This window comes from Eubalaena glacialis, chromosome 6 (genome assembly GCF_028564815.1).
Source record: "Eubalaena glacialis isolate mEubGla1 chromosome 6, mEubGla1.1.hap2.+ XY, whole genome shotgun sequence".
Lineage (NCBI taxonomy): Eukaryota > Metazoa > Chordata > Mammalia > Artiodactyla > Balaenidae > Eubalaena > Eubalaena glacialis.
The window spans coordinates 110,996,924-111,010,833 of record NC_083721.1 but is presented as its reverse complement, the minus strand read 5'-3'; the positions used below and the strand labels follow the sequence as shown (position 1 = coordinate 111,010,833).

Genomic DNA, 13,910 nt, shown 5'->3' with positions numbered 1-13,910 from the left:
GGTTTGGGGAGGAGGTTAAAACAGGAAATCTCAAATACTAAACCAAACTGTAGGACAAGCACACATTCCAGCTTCTCCCTCCTAATTCAGATCTATAAACTCACTTAAAATACTTTTAACCACTCATGTCCCTTCATCCATTTATTTCTTTATCTTGTTCAAAATATGTAAATAACTGCAAACATTTGAGGAAAACTAACATCATGAAAGACAGAAGCTACACTAACCAAACAGAAGAACCAACATTTAAGGAAACAAAACTAATGAAACAAAAAAGACTATAGAATGTGAGATTAATATCTTCAGGAGACCTTCACTTCTAGCATAGCCAAGAAAGCTCCAGTTGTACCAACTCTCCTTCAGATAACAGTTTAATGCCAGAATAAAACACAAAAACAACTTTCTGGAGAAGGTACTGGAAAATGACCAAAATCAGACATACACTGGAGGTGACTCAACAGTTGGAAGAAGGGAAAGCAATGGTAGCCTATGGGTAAGCTTGATCTGTGCTATGTAGGGGTGGCTAAAACTCTGATAGAAGACTTGAAACAGTCTGGCCTAAGAACCAGGCTCAAAGTTCAGTGCAGCCACAGTCACAGGAAAATGAGGAGTGAAGTCCCAAAAGTGGAGAGAATCAGAGAGGATGATCTCTAAGAACTGTTAATAAATTCTGCACAAGTCTCCATTTGAGCCTTACACCTTGTATATGTGGGAGAGACATAAAGCAGTTCAGCCAAGGATAAAAACTGAATTGAGAATTGAGCTGCCACTCAAGAGACAGAATTTTAATATTAAGGCCAGCCAGAATAATTGCCTACTTAAAACAACAACAGCAACCCACACTACTCCTGAATATAACAGATACACAGCTCCCAAACATAATAGCCACAATTTACAGATACAATCCAAAATTACTTGACAAAAAAAAAAAAAAAAAAAAACAGGATAAAATGCGACCCATTCTCCAGAGAAAAGATAATCAATAGAGATTGATCCCAAACTGATCCAGATGTTGGAATTAACCAAGAAGGATTTTAAAGCAATTATTATAATTTTGCTCAATGACGTAAAGGAAAATATGTTTACAACGAATGAAAAGATATGAAATCTCAGTGGAGGAAGAGAAATTATAAAACAAAAGCAACCAAATAGAAATTCTAGAAGTGAAAACTGCAGTATTTTTAGGAACAAAATTCACTGGATGGGCATAAAGATGGCCAACAGCTACATGAAAAGATGTTCAACATCCCAGTAATCACCAGAGAAATGCAAGTCAAAACCACAATGAGATATCACCTCACATTTGTCAGAATGGCTGTCATCAAAAAGATCACAAATAACAAATGTTGGCAAGGATATGGAGTAAAGGGAACCCTAGTACACTGTCAGTGGGAATGTAAATTTGTGTAGCCACTGTGGAAAACAGTACGAAGTTTCCTCAAAAAACTAAAAATAGAACTACCATATGATCCAGCAATTCCACTCCTGAGTATATAGCCAAAGCAAATGAAAACACTAATTTGAAAAGATACATGTATGCCAGTGTTCATAGCAGCATTATTTATAATAGTTAAGACATGGAAGAAACCTAAGTGTCCATCAACAGATGAATGAATAAAGATGATGTGGTATATGTATAATGGAATAGTACTCAGCCATAAAAAAAGAATTAAATTTTGCCATTTGCAACAATATGAATGGACCTGGAGGGTATTATGCTTAGTGAAATAAGTCAGACAGAGAAAGACAAATACTGTATGTTATCATTATATGTGGAATCTAAAAAATAAACAAATGAAAGACTATCACAAAACAGAAACAGACTCACAGATATAGAGAACAAACTAGTGGTTACCAGTGGGGAGAGGGCACAGGGGAGGGGCAAGAGAGGGGGGGAGAGGGGATTAAGAGGTACAGACTACTATGTATAAAATAAATAAGCCTCAAGGATATATTGGACAACATGGGGAATATAGCCAGTATTTTATAATCACTTTAAATGGAGTATAGTCTATAAATATATTGAATCATTATGTTGTATACCTGAAACTAATATAATACTGTAAATCAACTATACTTCAGTAAACACAGACTTATTTGGATAGAAATGGGCAAATGTTCAATAATTGCTTTATCATTGTAATTTATACTCTGAGTACTTCAAAAAGTATTACAACTTCCTGGCCAATAGGAAGTTGAAATTGATTTTAGCCCTCCAAAAGTGAGGGCTCTATACCCACTGCCTGGGGCCTTCTACATAGGTATTCAGTATATATTTGTTAAATAAATGAAGACCATTTGCATCAAAACAAGCAGAAATTGAACTAGAGTCCCTGATAAAGTGGTTGAAGAGGACAGATTATAGTGTTTATTCACTTGAGGTCCTTGGAACCTCTGCATTAGGGTTACTTGAAATGCTTGCTGAAATGCAGATGACTGGGCCATGCTCCAGATATCCTGAATCAAAAATCCCTGGGCGTATGTCTCAGGAATCTGCATTTTAATGAGTACCTCTGGTGACTTTTAAGCATGGTCAAGTTAAAAGAAATAATGCACAGAGGGCAGAGAAAAGAAGACCGGGTAAAGCCCAGAGGAAGTATGTCTTTAGGGGGCAGTGCTTTTCAGCATTTTAACGTCATTCACAATTAGAAAATATTTGCAAAGCACCTTGGAGTACAAGAAGGAGAGACTGATAGAAGCTGGAAGTAACAAGCGCCAGGGACTTTGGCAGGTTCAGGCCCCACCTGGCTGCCCCAAGGATGAGGTATCAACATTTTGACCCATCAGTAATCTATCTGTGACTCTAAGGAAGCTCCATCAAGGGCGAGAAGGAAAGGAGAATTTAAAGGAGAAATTTATCAAACAAGGCTGAGAACAGTGCATTGCCCCGAAAGTTCCAGATGCTGCGGAGAATTCAAGGAATAGGGATGACCTTTGGGTTTCAGTAATTGGAAGGTTAAGGGAATCATTGGCGTTTTAATGCAGAGGTGAAGGGAAGGAAAAGGCATTTGTAAAGAAATAAAGGGAATGAGCTACAAGGAAGTAAAGGACACAAGTATAGATGACTATTGGAAGATTTTAAGTGCTAAAGGAAAGGAGACAGTAGCTGGAAAAGTATCAGGAAAGGGTTTGGGGGAGGGGGAGGGAAAGTATAACAGAAGCCTTTCTTTGGTACATTAAGAACAGAAGGTAGTTTGCATTGGCATGGATTTCATAAATTACTTTTTAAGAAATTGTAATTATTTAGTAGTCTAATAAAGGACCTCAAAAGTCCCCTTGAATTATAACAAGAAATAATAGTTACAAATCAGGCCATTAGTCAGAGAGAATGCTGCCATTGGGGTGGATACTTCTTCAAGAGCTGATGCTTTCGGAGCTGATGTCTTTTGGCTTGTCCTAATTCAGGTTCAAGTTCTTTAATCTATTGTCTTCATCATCAGTCATAGAAATCCCCTTCAGCACACTAGTGCCAGGTTAATCACAAGCTGTATTTTATAGCTTTTCAATCTTCTAAGACGATTTTATGCAGACTGACAGGAACAATTGGAAATTGCTTTAAATAAAGTGATTTTAGGAATGTATTTGTGGTAGACAGAATAATGCCCCCCTAAAGATGCCCATGTCCCAATCCCCCAAAACTGTGAATATGTCATTTTGCATTGCAGGGGGAAATTAAGGTTATAGATGGAATTAACTTGGTTAATCAGCTAACCTTAAAATAGGAGAATAACCTGGATTATCCAGGCGGGCTCGATTTAATCACAAGAGTCTTTTAAATATGGAAGCATCAGAGAGAGATTTGAAGATGCTATGCTGCAGGTTTTGAAAATGGGGAAAGGAGCCATAAGCCAGGGAATATGAGCAGTCTCTAGAAGCTAGAAAAAGGCAACCGATTTTCCCCTGCAGCCTCCAGAAGGAATACAGCCCTGCCAACACAATGATACTAGCCAATTCTGGGCTTCTAACCTCCAGAACTGTAAGAAAATTAATTTGTGTTGTTTTAAGTCACTAAATTTGTGGTGATTTGTTAACAGAAGCAATAGTAAACTAATACAATATCTAAGTTTTAAAATCTTAATTTTAAAACATAAAGTCTCACTTCTCTGTCAGACCAGAAGTTCCTCCAGACCAATAATCAACCTCTGTGCTTGATGCACAATTTACACAATAAACATTTGTTGAACTTGAATATCATATTGTCTCTCCACCATTTCTTGGGAGAGTTGCTTACTGTTCTTAAATAAAGTTTCCACTCACCTGGGAGCATGCTACATAGAGAAGCATTTCCGTTGCAGTCAGTACCTGTAGTTCCGAACTTCTTCCTTAGTGACTTTTGATTGACGGGGGATGGGGAGGTAGGGGTGGAGAAGGGAGTTGCTCGCTTAAACCAGAGTTAGTTTTCTCTGGGCCAAGTGTTTTCATATATGAAACTTGTATCTCCTGATCAACAGTTCCGTGGCTTCTTGTACCTCAGTTTCAACTGCTTTAGAGTAAGACCACCTATCTAAGAAACACCACCCTCAATTGAGGTTTGTTTTATGCCATAGAATCTTATATATATATTCATACCATCCCAAACGTAGTCTCAGAACTTGGTGAAAATCTATAAAACATTTTCTCATGATGCAGAAACAGACCTACTTATTTTTATAGATTTGTATTCATTTCCTTCCCAGTCATTAGATGAAACTACCAAAATTGACAGAATAAGGGCAGTTTTAAATGTGTTATACACTGCTTTTTGGGATGTAATATGTATTAGTTATCTATTGCAGCTTAAAACAAACATTGATTATGTCATAATTTCTGTTGGTTAGGAATCTAGGAGCAGCTTAGTGGTTCCAACTCAGGGCCTCTTAGGCTGCAATCAAGTTGTGGGTCAAGGCTGTCGTCATCTTAAGGCTTGACTGACGGAGAATATACTTCCAAGTTCCTTCACGTGGCTGTTGGCTGGTCTCAAAAATCTGCCCCTAAGCTCACTCGTGTGGGCCTCCCCACAGGGCTGCCTCATAGTGTGGCAGCTGCTTCCCGCAGAGTGAGCCATCATGCAAGAGAGCATACAAGCAGAAGCCACAGTCTTTCTAAAAGCCTAATTTTGGAATTGACATCCCATCACTTATATTCTATTAGAAGCAAGTCTGTAAGTCCAGCCATACTTAAGGGGAGGAAGGGTTTACATGAGGGCATGAATACCAGGGAGTGGTGATCATTGGGGCCATCTTAGAAGCTGGGTACCACACATATAAATTAGTGAGTTCATTGGTTTATCAGAGACTAGATAATCAAGTTAATAATATACCTAACTGAAATTAAGTTCAGTAATATTAGAACATTTTGTAAAAAAAAAAAAAAAAAGAAAAACTACAAATAAATCTCCCATGTTAGAAGATGCAAAATAAAAATGGAAGCCTTTTAACTTTAAGACAGGAAATTTAGAAGGTACGGTAGAATAATCAACACAATTTACTCTTTTATACGATACTTCCCTCAGATTGTCCACTTCTGACTTTCTATTACAATTCTTCCCTTCATGTTTTAAATTCTACTTATTCCTCATCTTCTAAAAACAAAAGAAGCTTATGGAGATATGTAAAATGTCATAGGAGTTGGAGTTAGTTAAAGATGAAAGGCAGAGATAGAAAACTAAGTCAGAAATAAAATTTCCATGCAAAGGTCATAGTCTGGTGAAAACTGAAGACCTAACAAAGGATCCTGGCTGTGTGGCTCAGTAAGCTGATGTTAAGAAAATGAAAAGGCAAGTCCAAGATTGGGGGAAAAAAGTATTTACAAGACATATATAATAAAAGCCTGATGTCTAGAATATATAAAGAACTCTTACAACTCCATAACATTAAGACAAAAAAACCCCGTTTTTAAAAAAATAATGTTGTATCTTTTATGGTATTCATAACATAGCTATAGCTCTCAATGCTCATATTTAGTAAATAAGAGTTAAAAAATAAACAAGCCAGCATTCTTTATTAGCTCTCACTAGAATTTATGTTGACTGCCCAAAGTGGCCTCTACCTGGTAGCAGTATTTTTCAGTCCTTTTTTGCCATTTCCTTTAGTGCTGGCTTAAGCTACCTGAGATGTGTTACTTTGTGTTTACCAATTTCATACAATGAGATAAATAAAGGTATATTTTTACTATTATACATAAGTGAATTATGGTAGATAACAAACAGAACAGGTTTTGTATTCATGAATAGTGGGTCTTTATGAGATAATTCTATTCTCCTAAACTCTTCTTTTGTCTCTTTAACAAGCATATTAGCCCAAAATCATTCTTTGTAGTATTAAGCTGCCTACTTATTATTTAAATTCCAACACTTACTCTTACATGATACTCTTATGTATTTTCAACAGTGATTCTTTTATGGCACACCAAGAAAGTATGCGACAGATGATGAGAAATTTTTCTGAACCTTTTGGAAGAGACCTGTTCAGCATCTCTGATGGTAGAGGAAGAGCTCGTAACCATACGGGACATGAGGATGGAGAAAATTCCTTGACTGTAAGTTCTTTATTTTAAAGTTAGTAAAGAAAAGTATTACAGAAGAATATATCTCTGACAACAGGATATGACTAATACTTATGTTATAGAAATAACTTATGTAAAAGGAGGGACCGGTTGGAAAGCTGAGCTCTTGAACAATGAATTGTTAATTGTATAGAATTCCAACGTGCTACTAAAACTTTTAGCACCATAAAGTTATATATTACAAGCCAAACTTAAAACATTGTTTTCCATATGTATATAGTTTTTTCCTCACCTTATCATTTACTCCCATGTCTCACATTAGAACAGGCAAGGAAATATCATTGCATACAACACTTTTTTTTCCCACTTTAAAATAAAAAACTATAGTATAATGCTTTATCTCTATTGGACCAGGAAGAACCAGTCTTCTGCATGGCTACCTTGGACCTTCAAAACTTAGATTAACTTTTAATTGTATTCAAAAGCCTTGCAAAACTACAATATATATTCAGAAGTCTTGTCTGAGAGCAAAACTAAAAGGTTACAAACATACTCAACTCAAAAAACAAAAACCAGGATATTTATATACCTTAAGTATTTTCTTTTCTGCTTATTTCTATTGCTTCTTCAGCCTCAGGAATGGCAGTTCTAGAACAACAAATCCACAGGAGTTGGATTTTCGTATTTTCTATTTGCAGTGGCCTTAAATAGAGCAAAATGTTTCAAATACTCCTAAGACGTTTGATGGATAACATTGCATTTGCCATTTAAATGAAAGTAATCTTCACATTCTTTTTCACATACATATTATTCCAATATATATATTAATTACATTCCAGTTATTTTTTAAATTAGTTAATGTGGTATCATTATATATATTTTTTACTGTTAGAGCTATAAATTTCCATAAAAGTTGAAAATTAAGGTCAAAGGAAAAAATTGTCAAAGAGAGCAGAAAAATCAAATACGACATTCTGAAATTTTATCTTTCACATGAGCATTGAAGCATTTTATATATCTGCTATAACCACAGCAAAGAAAGAGTAGGGCTGTACATAGTGCTTTGTATTTACGTGCATAAATGAGCTACTCGTAGCCTGTGTAGAAAAAGAAGTGACAATTTTATTCCCTTGTAAGCATAGAAAGGAGATCTGTTTATAATTCAGCTATAAAGTTCTTATTGAGGATGCCTAAGCTGTAACTCTGCTGGTCATCCACTGGAAGTAGAAGTAAATGTTTCTTTCCTGGGTACTTGTGCTTAAAACATCTGAATGTTTAATGAGCTGGAATAAGAAATATATGTAACCAAATAAAGAGATAAATTTCTGTGAAACTGTAGTTTATACGATTCATAATTTAGAACTATTTGTATTTTAGCTTGCCTCATATTTGCCTTGCCAGTGTGGCTTGAAATCAAGTTTTGGGGAACCAAAAAAACCCACACAGCTGAAGTAATATGGTTGCGTAAATGTGATGACTAAATAAGGAAAGTCAAGCAGGAAAACAACTCTGAATATAAAGGAAGGCCAAGACCAACATTTGAATGAAAAACTAAAATAGTTGCTACCTTGTCCAGTTTATAGTGACATAAATTAACTTTTGTCTAAGATTATTAATCATAGGTGTAGGCTAAAGTCTGTAGCATTATCCAATAGAACATTCTGGATGATGCAAATGTTCTAAATCTGTCCTGTTCAGTGTGGTTAGCCACATATGGCTATCGAGCCCTTGAACTGTGCCTAGTGCTACTGAATTTTTAATTAAATTCTAATTATTTTAAAACTAATTTTAAATAGCCACATGTGGCTATTGGCTACCTTAATGGAGAGCATGATGATATTCAAATAGACTGGAAAGCTTTTAGCTTTTTTTTAAACCAATGCTGAGTAAAGTACACTAATCACCTATATGTGAACCTACCATCTTATTTTTTAATTTAATAAAAATCTCTTTAAACATTTTCCCAAGAAAAACTGCAGTACTCATCTACCTATTAAATAAAAAGTAAATGGTAATTTTTACTATATCAGATTTAGACAAAACCATTTCATAAAACTTTGAGTTTTATAACTTTTTATATAGTCAATACTGCTAGGTAGTATTTAGTTGCCTCTCCCATCTAAAATCAAGTAGTATACATTCTTCTTCAATTACATTATATTGTTATCAACTGTCTTAGAAAGCTAACACCAGTGGGGTTTTTTCTTGTTCAAACTATGAAAACTCTTTGCCAACCAAGAGTACCGAGCACTGTCCTAGGGCAGTTGAAGGGCAGTAGGAATTTTTAAATATAGGAATTTCATCCAGTTTTCCCAGGAACATTCAGCTTCTCTTTTAGCCAAAACACTTTTTCTTTCCCGGTACATTATAATTTATACTGGTGAGATATGGCTCACCTTTTTTCCCCTAGGGTGTGATACATTTGACATGTTTATGTCTCAGTATGAAAGACTTATGTAATAGCAAAACTAAACAAATTAATTAAAAGAAAACAAAAACAAACAACAGTAGCAACAGAAGACCTCTATCCTAACTTGACTTTTCTAAGTCAGTGTCTTATAACTAGATGTGAAAGTAGAAACAGAAATTAGAAATTGACTGCAGAAGATGAAAAAGATGGCTGCCTAGTTTGAAAAGAGCACAGTGAAGAAAACAGTAGTAGGCTTTTTGAGCATGCTGGCTGTTCTATTTGAACTTTTATTAACAGTTTACACAAACTTTTTTTTCTCTTTTTATGAAGTTATAAATTTTAAAATGAGTATTTTGATTAAATAGTGAGCCATATGCTGATGCTTTTAAGCATAGTGGATGAAAATTTATATTTCAAATAGACACTTGATAACTTTTTTCTTTATTTCTGGCCCATTTCTTGACATTTGTCATCTTTATCAGCCCTATTAGGAGGGAAAACAGAGACACCTACAGAAGTAGGAGAAGCATCAGCTTTGCCGCTTTCCTGTGTTTGTACTATTAGCATTTTCTTCAGTTCATGATTTCCTTATTGGGATATTTTTAAGCCATTAAGTTTAAAAAGTTGTCCATTTTGAGAGGATTGGTTTGTTTAAAACTATAATTTAATCTGTAAATTTATTTAATTAGGCAGTTTATAATTCAAGATATGACATGTGACTATTTGACAATTAGATTGAGAGATGGTGCCAGAGTCAATGTAAAATCTGTTTTTCCTTTCAGTAAAAAGAAACAGAAAGAGAAATTTTACTGGTACATCAATACACTTTGGAGATTACTGTTCTACATATACAGTATAAGTATATATCATCTGATATAACTTATAAAATTGAATATAAACACAGTTTTCTCTAGTTTTTTTGACATAACTTACACAGGGAGAAAATTATCACAGAATGATGGCAAAACTTTATATATACCTTTTACCAAGAAATTCAAAATTTATTTTCAACATTTAAAACTTCCAAGTAATGAAAGTTTTTAATTTGTATACGTGTCTAAAAATTTATTTTTATTCATCTGTACCTATTGAGGAATATAATTTATGAATTATTAATTTTGATTATTCCATCTATTATACTTAATGTTCTTTTTCCTATCGAAGACTCCAAATATCTTTAAATCTCTATGTGTGATCCTTTCTGAAGTCCATATTTCTTATTCCATAAATTAGTTCCTAGGAGGTATTCATTAAATTTTTGGCCAAATATCTCTACAAATTTTTTGAAATGTTATTAATTTAGATACTTTTGATTTTTAACGGGTTAAAGGAAAGATTAACTGATTTTTAAAAAATATGGAATAGTTGAACAAAGGAAAGATGATATAATCTTAATCATTGTACCTTATGTGTTAATTTTGGTGTGAATTTGCATTTCCTTTGAGAAATATTTGTCTCAATCCATAGCAAATACTTTCTCTTTCAACTGCCTTTAACAAATACTAGAGTAGTCTTATTTAAAAGTGATATATGGTCTCTCTATTTGCCTGCCAGGATCCTGTCAGGCTCTACAATGAATAATAAGCAGATAACTTTAAAAATATATGTTGAGTTCTTTTTGATTAAAAGGTTCTGTAATTTGGTTAGCTCTGAACTATGTGATTATGCAGTGCATTTCTCTCTTTTTCAGAGATTGTTATATAATAAATATCATAACCAAAATTAATTGGATTTTTTTCTAGGTGATGAGTTCTCTTGTGCCTTTTGGCAGTTTTGGTAGTATGGTTCATATCATAAGACACAAACCATTTGAGCAATATTTTCTGACAAATATTTATTTTTCATTAACTCAAGCAAACTGAATTGGCATGCCATCTCACTTTCATAATGGCTTTTTAGCATTTGTTACTGAAAACTTGTTTCATGTGTTAAATTTATCTCAGAGTGTTTAGGCCTGTGTTTTGTGAAGTAAGTACTATCAACATAATAAAATCAGTCTTCCAGAAGAAATAGTACATTTTAGTTGATGACTATTCACTTGATTTGCAAAAGGGATCCCCACAGTTGTGTTTAAAAGTTGGAAACTTCCCCAAGCTTATGAAGACTTTTCAAAAGGTGAAAAACCACCAAACTGTAGATAGACAAGCACATTTGGAAAAGCTCAGATTGGCTGCTTTCTCTAGGACTCTATTGCCAATTCATTCATGCTTTTCCTTTCCCAAGTTCAAGCATGGCTACTCTGCAACCAGCTTTTCTCCCACCCCTGTTTCTCCAGGCCTTTGGTCCTGTTTTCTGTGGCTCTAGTTTCTAACACACTTAAAGGCAATCTGAGGAGTAACAGAGAATAGCATCACCTTGGAACATTTCCTATGGATGCACCTATGCTCTCATGAAAAAGTTTTTTTATTCTCTTGTGCTAGACTTCAGCCATTTCTTTCCTTAAAGTTTGACATATAACATTTGTCCTTCCTGACCAGAGTTTTTAGTGGGACAAGTGATGAAGGAAAAAAAAAAAAACAGCTATAGCACAGAGTTATCAGTAAAAATGATCAGGAAGTTCAGCATGCTGTGGGAGCACAGGCAGAAAAAAGCCTGTAGCCCAGACGTTTTGGGATGGTGGAGTGGAGGTCAACTAGAGAACACTTCCTGAACCTTAAGGATTAATAGGAATTAGCCAGGAAAATCTGGGAGGGGAGAAGAAGAGTGCTCAACATAGAGGAAACAGCGTGTGCAAAAACCTAGAGGCTAGGGAGCCCAAAGATGTTTAGGGTCATTTGGCCCTAGGATGTGAGTTGGAGAGTGTGTATAGATGATGATGGAGAGGTAACCAGGGGGACTTCTTTTGGCCCTGGTAAGGATTGTGGACATTATCTTAAGAGCAGGGGAAGCAATTGGTGAATTTTCATCAAAACAGTAGTAGAATCAGGTTCTCATTTTTTAAAGATCATTGTGCCTGCAGGGAGGAGAGAGATTAGAAGGGATCACAGTGGAGGCAGGGAGGCTAGGAGGCTGATCAAGTATTCTGGGAAGCATTAGTGATAGCTTCTACTCAGGTAATAGCTGTGGTGATAAAGAGAAATAATCTCCTTTGAGAAAGAGTTAAATAGGTGAATGGATAGAACTTGGTGATTAATTGGGTTGATGGATCAGTAGAGAGGGAGAAGGAAAGTATTATGCTTATTTTTGTGGCATGAGGCATTAGGTAGATGAGAACGCCACTGAGCTAGGAACAGAGCATTGATGCAGTGCAGATATGAGGGCAGGGGTGTTGAAAAAGGTCATTTCAATTCTGGGTGTTTTGCATTTGAGGCATCTGTGGGCTGTCCAGGTGGGATTTATCTGGTAAACAGTTGGATATATGGGTTTGAGCTGAGCTAGAGATAATTAGTTCATTCATTCAGCAAATATTTATTGAGCCCTTCTATGTGCCAGGAGTTGTTTTTAAAGTATTGGGAATATAGTAGTGAGTAAGACAGAGAAGATAGCCCTGCCTTCACAGAGATTATTTTTACAGAGTGGGAAGACAGACAATAAACAAAATAATTTCAGATCATCAAAGTACTTCAAAGTACTCTGAAGGAGATGGAGTAATGATATAGTGACAGGTGGAGGTGAGGCAGAGATTAGTTTAGACAGGTGGGCTTCTTAAGGAGGTGATACTTGAATGATTAGAAGAAACTATACTGAGAGTCAGGAGAAAACATTCTAGGCAGAGAAGAGCAGCTGTACAGAGTTCCTGAAGGCCTCAAAAGCCCACTGGAATCTCTGCTCTAATTTGTAGCCCCACTTTTTGTCAAGGCATTGGGCCACCCCATAGCAAGTACAGATACATCTTTTGATGGCTGATTTGATAGTGAATTGAGAAGAGACAGAATATACCCCAAACATCTGATCTTTTTCTCCTCCTCCTCTCCTTCCTTAGGCCAGCCCTTCTATCTCTCTTGAATTGTTCTCTCTTATACAGCTTTGATTCTTAACCTAATGTTGAAGCAAAAAATTCACAACATTTCCTGAATTGTGTTGAATCTCTGAAATGCAGATTAATTCTATTGTAGTCCTTTGCATCCTAAAGATGTATCAATATCTCCTAAATGTGTCTTTGTTGTTCCCTACTGTGCTAAGTGCAGGTTCTAAAAAGGAATTTGCTTTTTTTCATCTATTTCCTATTGTAACTAGCAATAAAAACCCAGTAGAAGGCAGAGACATAAACAGGCCTTTGATAATTCTTTACTGAGTCCCAGCTTGGCACAAAGCAAAAGAATATCCAGAAGGGCTGAAATACCAGCATTGAATAACAGTGCCTTACAGGATTCAAAACACTCCTCCTGCTTGAGCAGGGGAGTTCCTTGAACTAAACACTCCTTATAAATAGTAGATGATGCTTTGGGTGACACACTAGAATATGTGCTTCACTTTTTGATTCCTGGTGATTGTTCCAGTGATAAAACCTAAAATCAATAGCAGACCTTTCTAGAGCAGAGTTTTGCAGCCTTGACACCACTACTTTCATGTTGGGCTGGATAATTCTTTTTTTTTTTTTTTTTATAAATTTATTTATTTATTTATTTATCATTTTTGGCTGTGTTGGGTCTTCGTTTCTGTGCGAGGGCTTTCTCTAGTTGCGGCGAGCGGGGGCCACTCTTCATTGCAGTGAGCGGGCCTCTCACTATCGCGGCCTCTCTTGTTGCGGAGCACAGGCTCCAGACGCGCAGGCTCAGTAGTTGTGGCTCACGGGCTCAGTTGCTCCGCGGCATGTGGGATCTTCCCGGACCAGGGCTTGAACCCGTGTCCCCTGCATTGGCAGGAGGATTCTCAACCACTGCACCACCAGGGAAGCCCTGGGCTGGATAATTCTTGATCTGGGGAGCTGTCCTATGCTTTGTAGGATGTTTAGCAGAATCCCTTTCCTCTACCACTAGATGCCGGTCATATACCCTCCCCAGCTGTGACAAACAAAAATGAGTATAATTATTGCCAAATGTCCCACTGGGATCAAAATCACTCCTGGCTAAGAAAC

General features: G+C 36.0%; 1 protein-coding gene across 2 annotated transcripts in view; it reads left to right on the top strand.

The window, feature by feature from the left end:
• The window catches only part of MLF1 (myeloid leukemia factor 1), a 42,162-nt gene that overhangs the window by 19,096 nt on the left and 9,156 nt on the right, over positions 1-13,910 (top strand). For both annotated transcript variants that reach the window (XM_061193502.1, XM_061193501.1), the window contains exon 2: positions 6,369-6,516. In XM_061193502.1, coding sequence (XP_061049485.1) covers positions 6,369-6,516 — 148 coding nt within the window. The remainder of the gene's footprint in view (positions 1-6,368; positions 6,517-13,910) is intronic.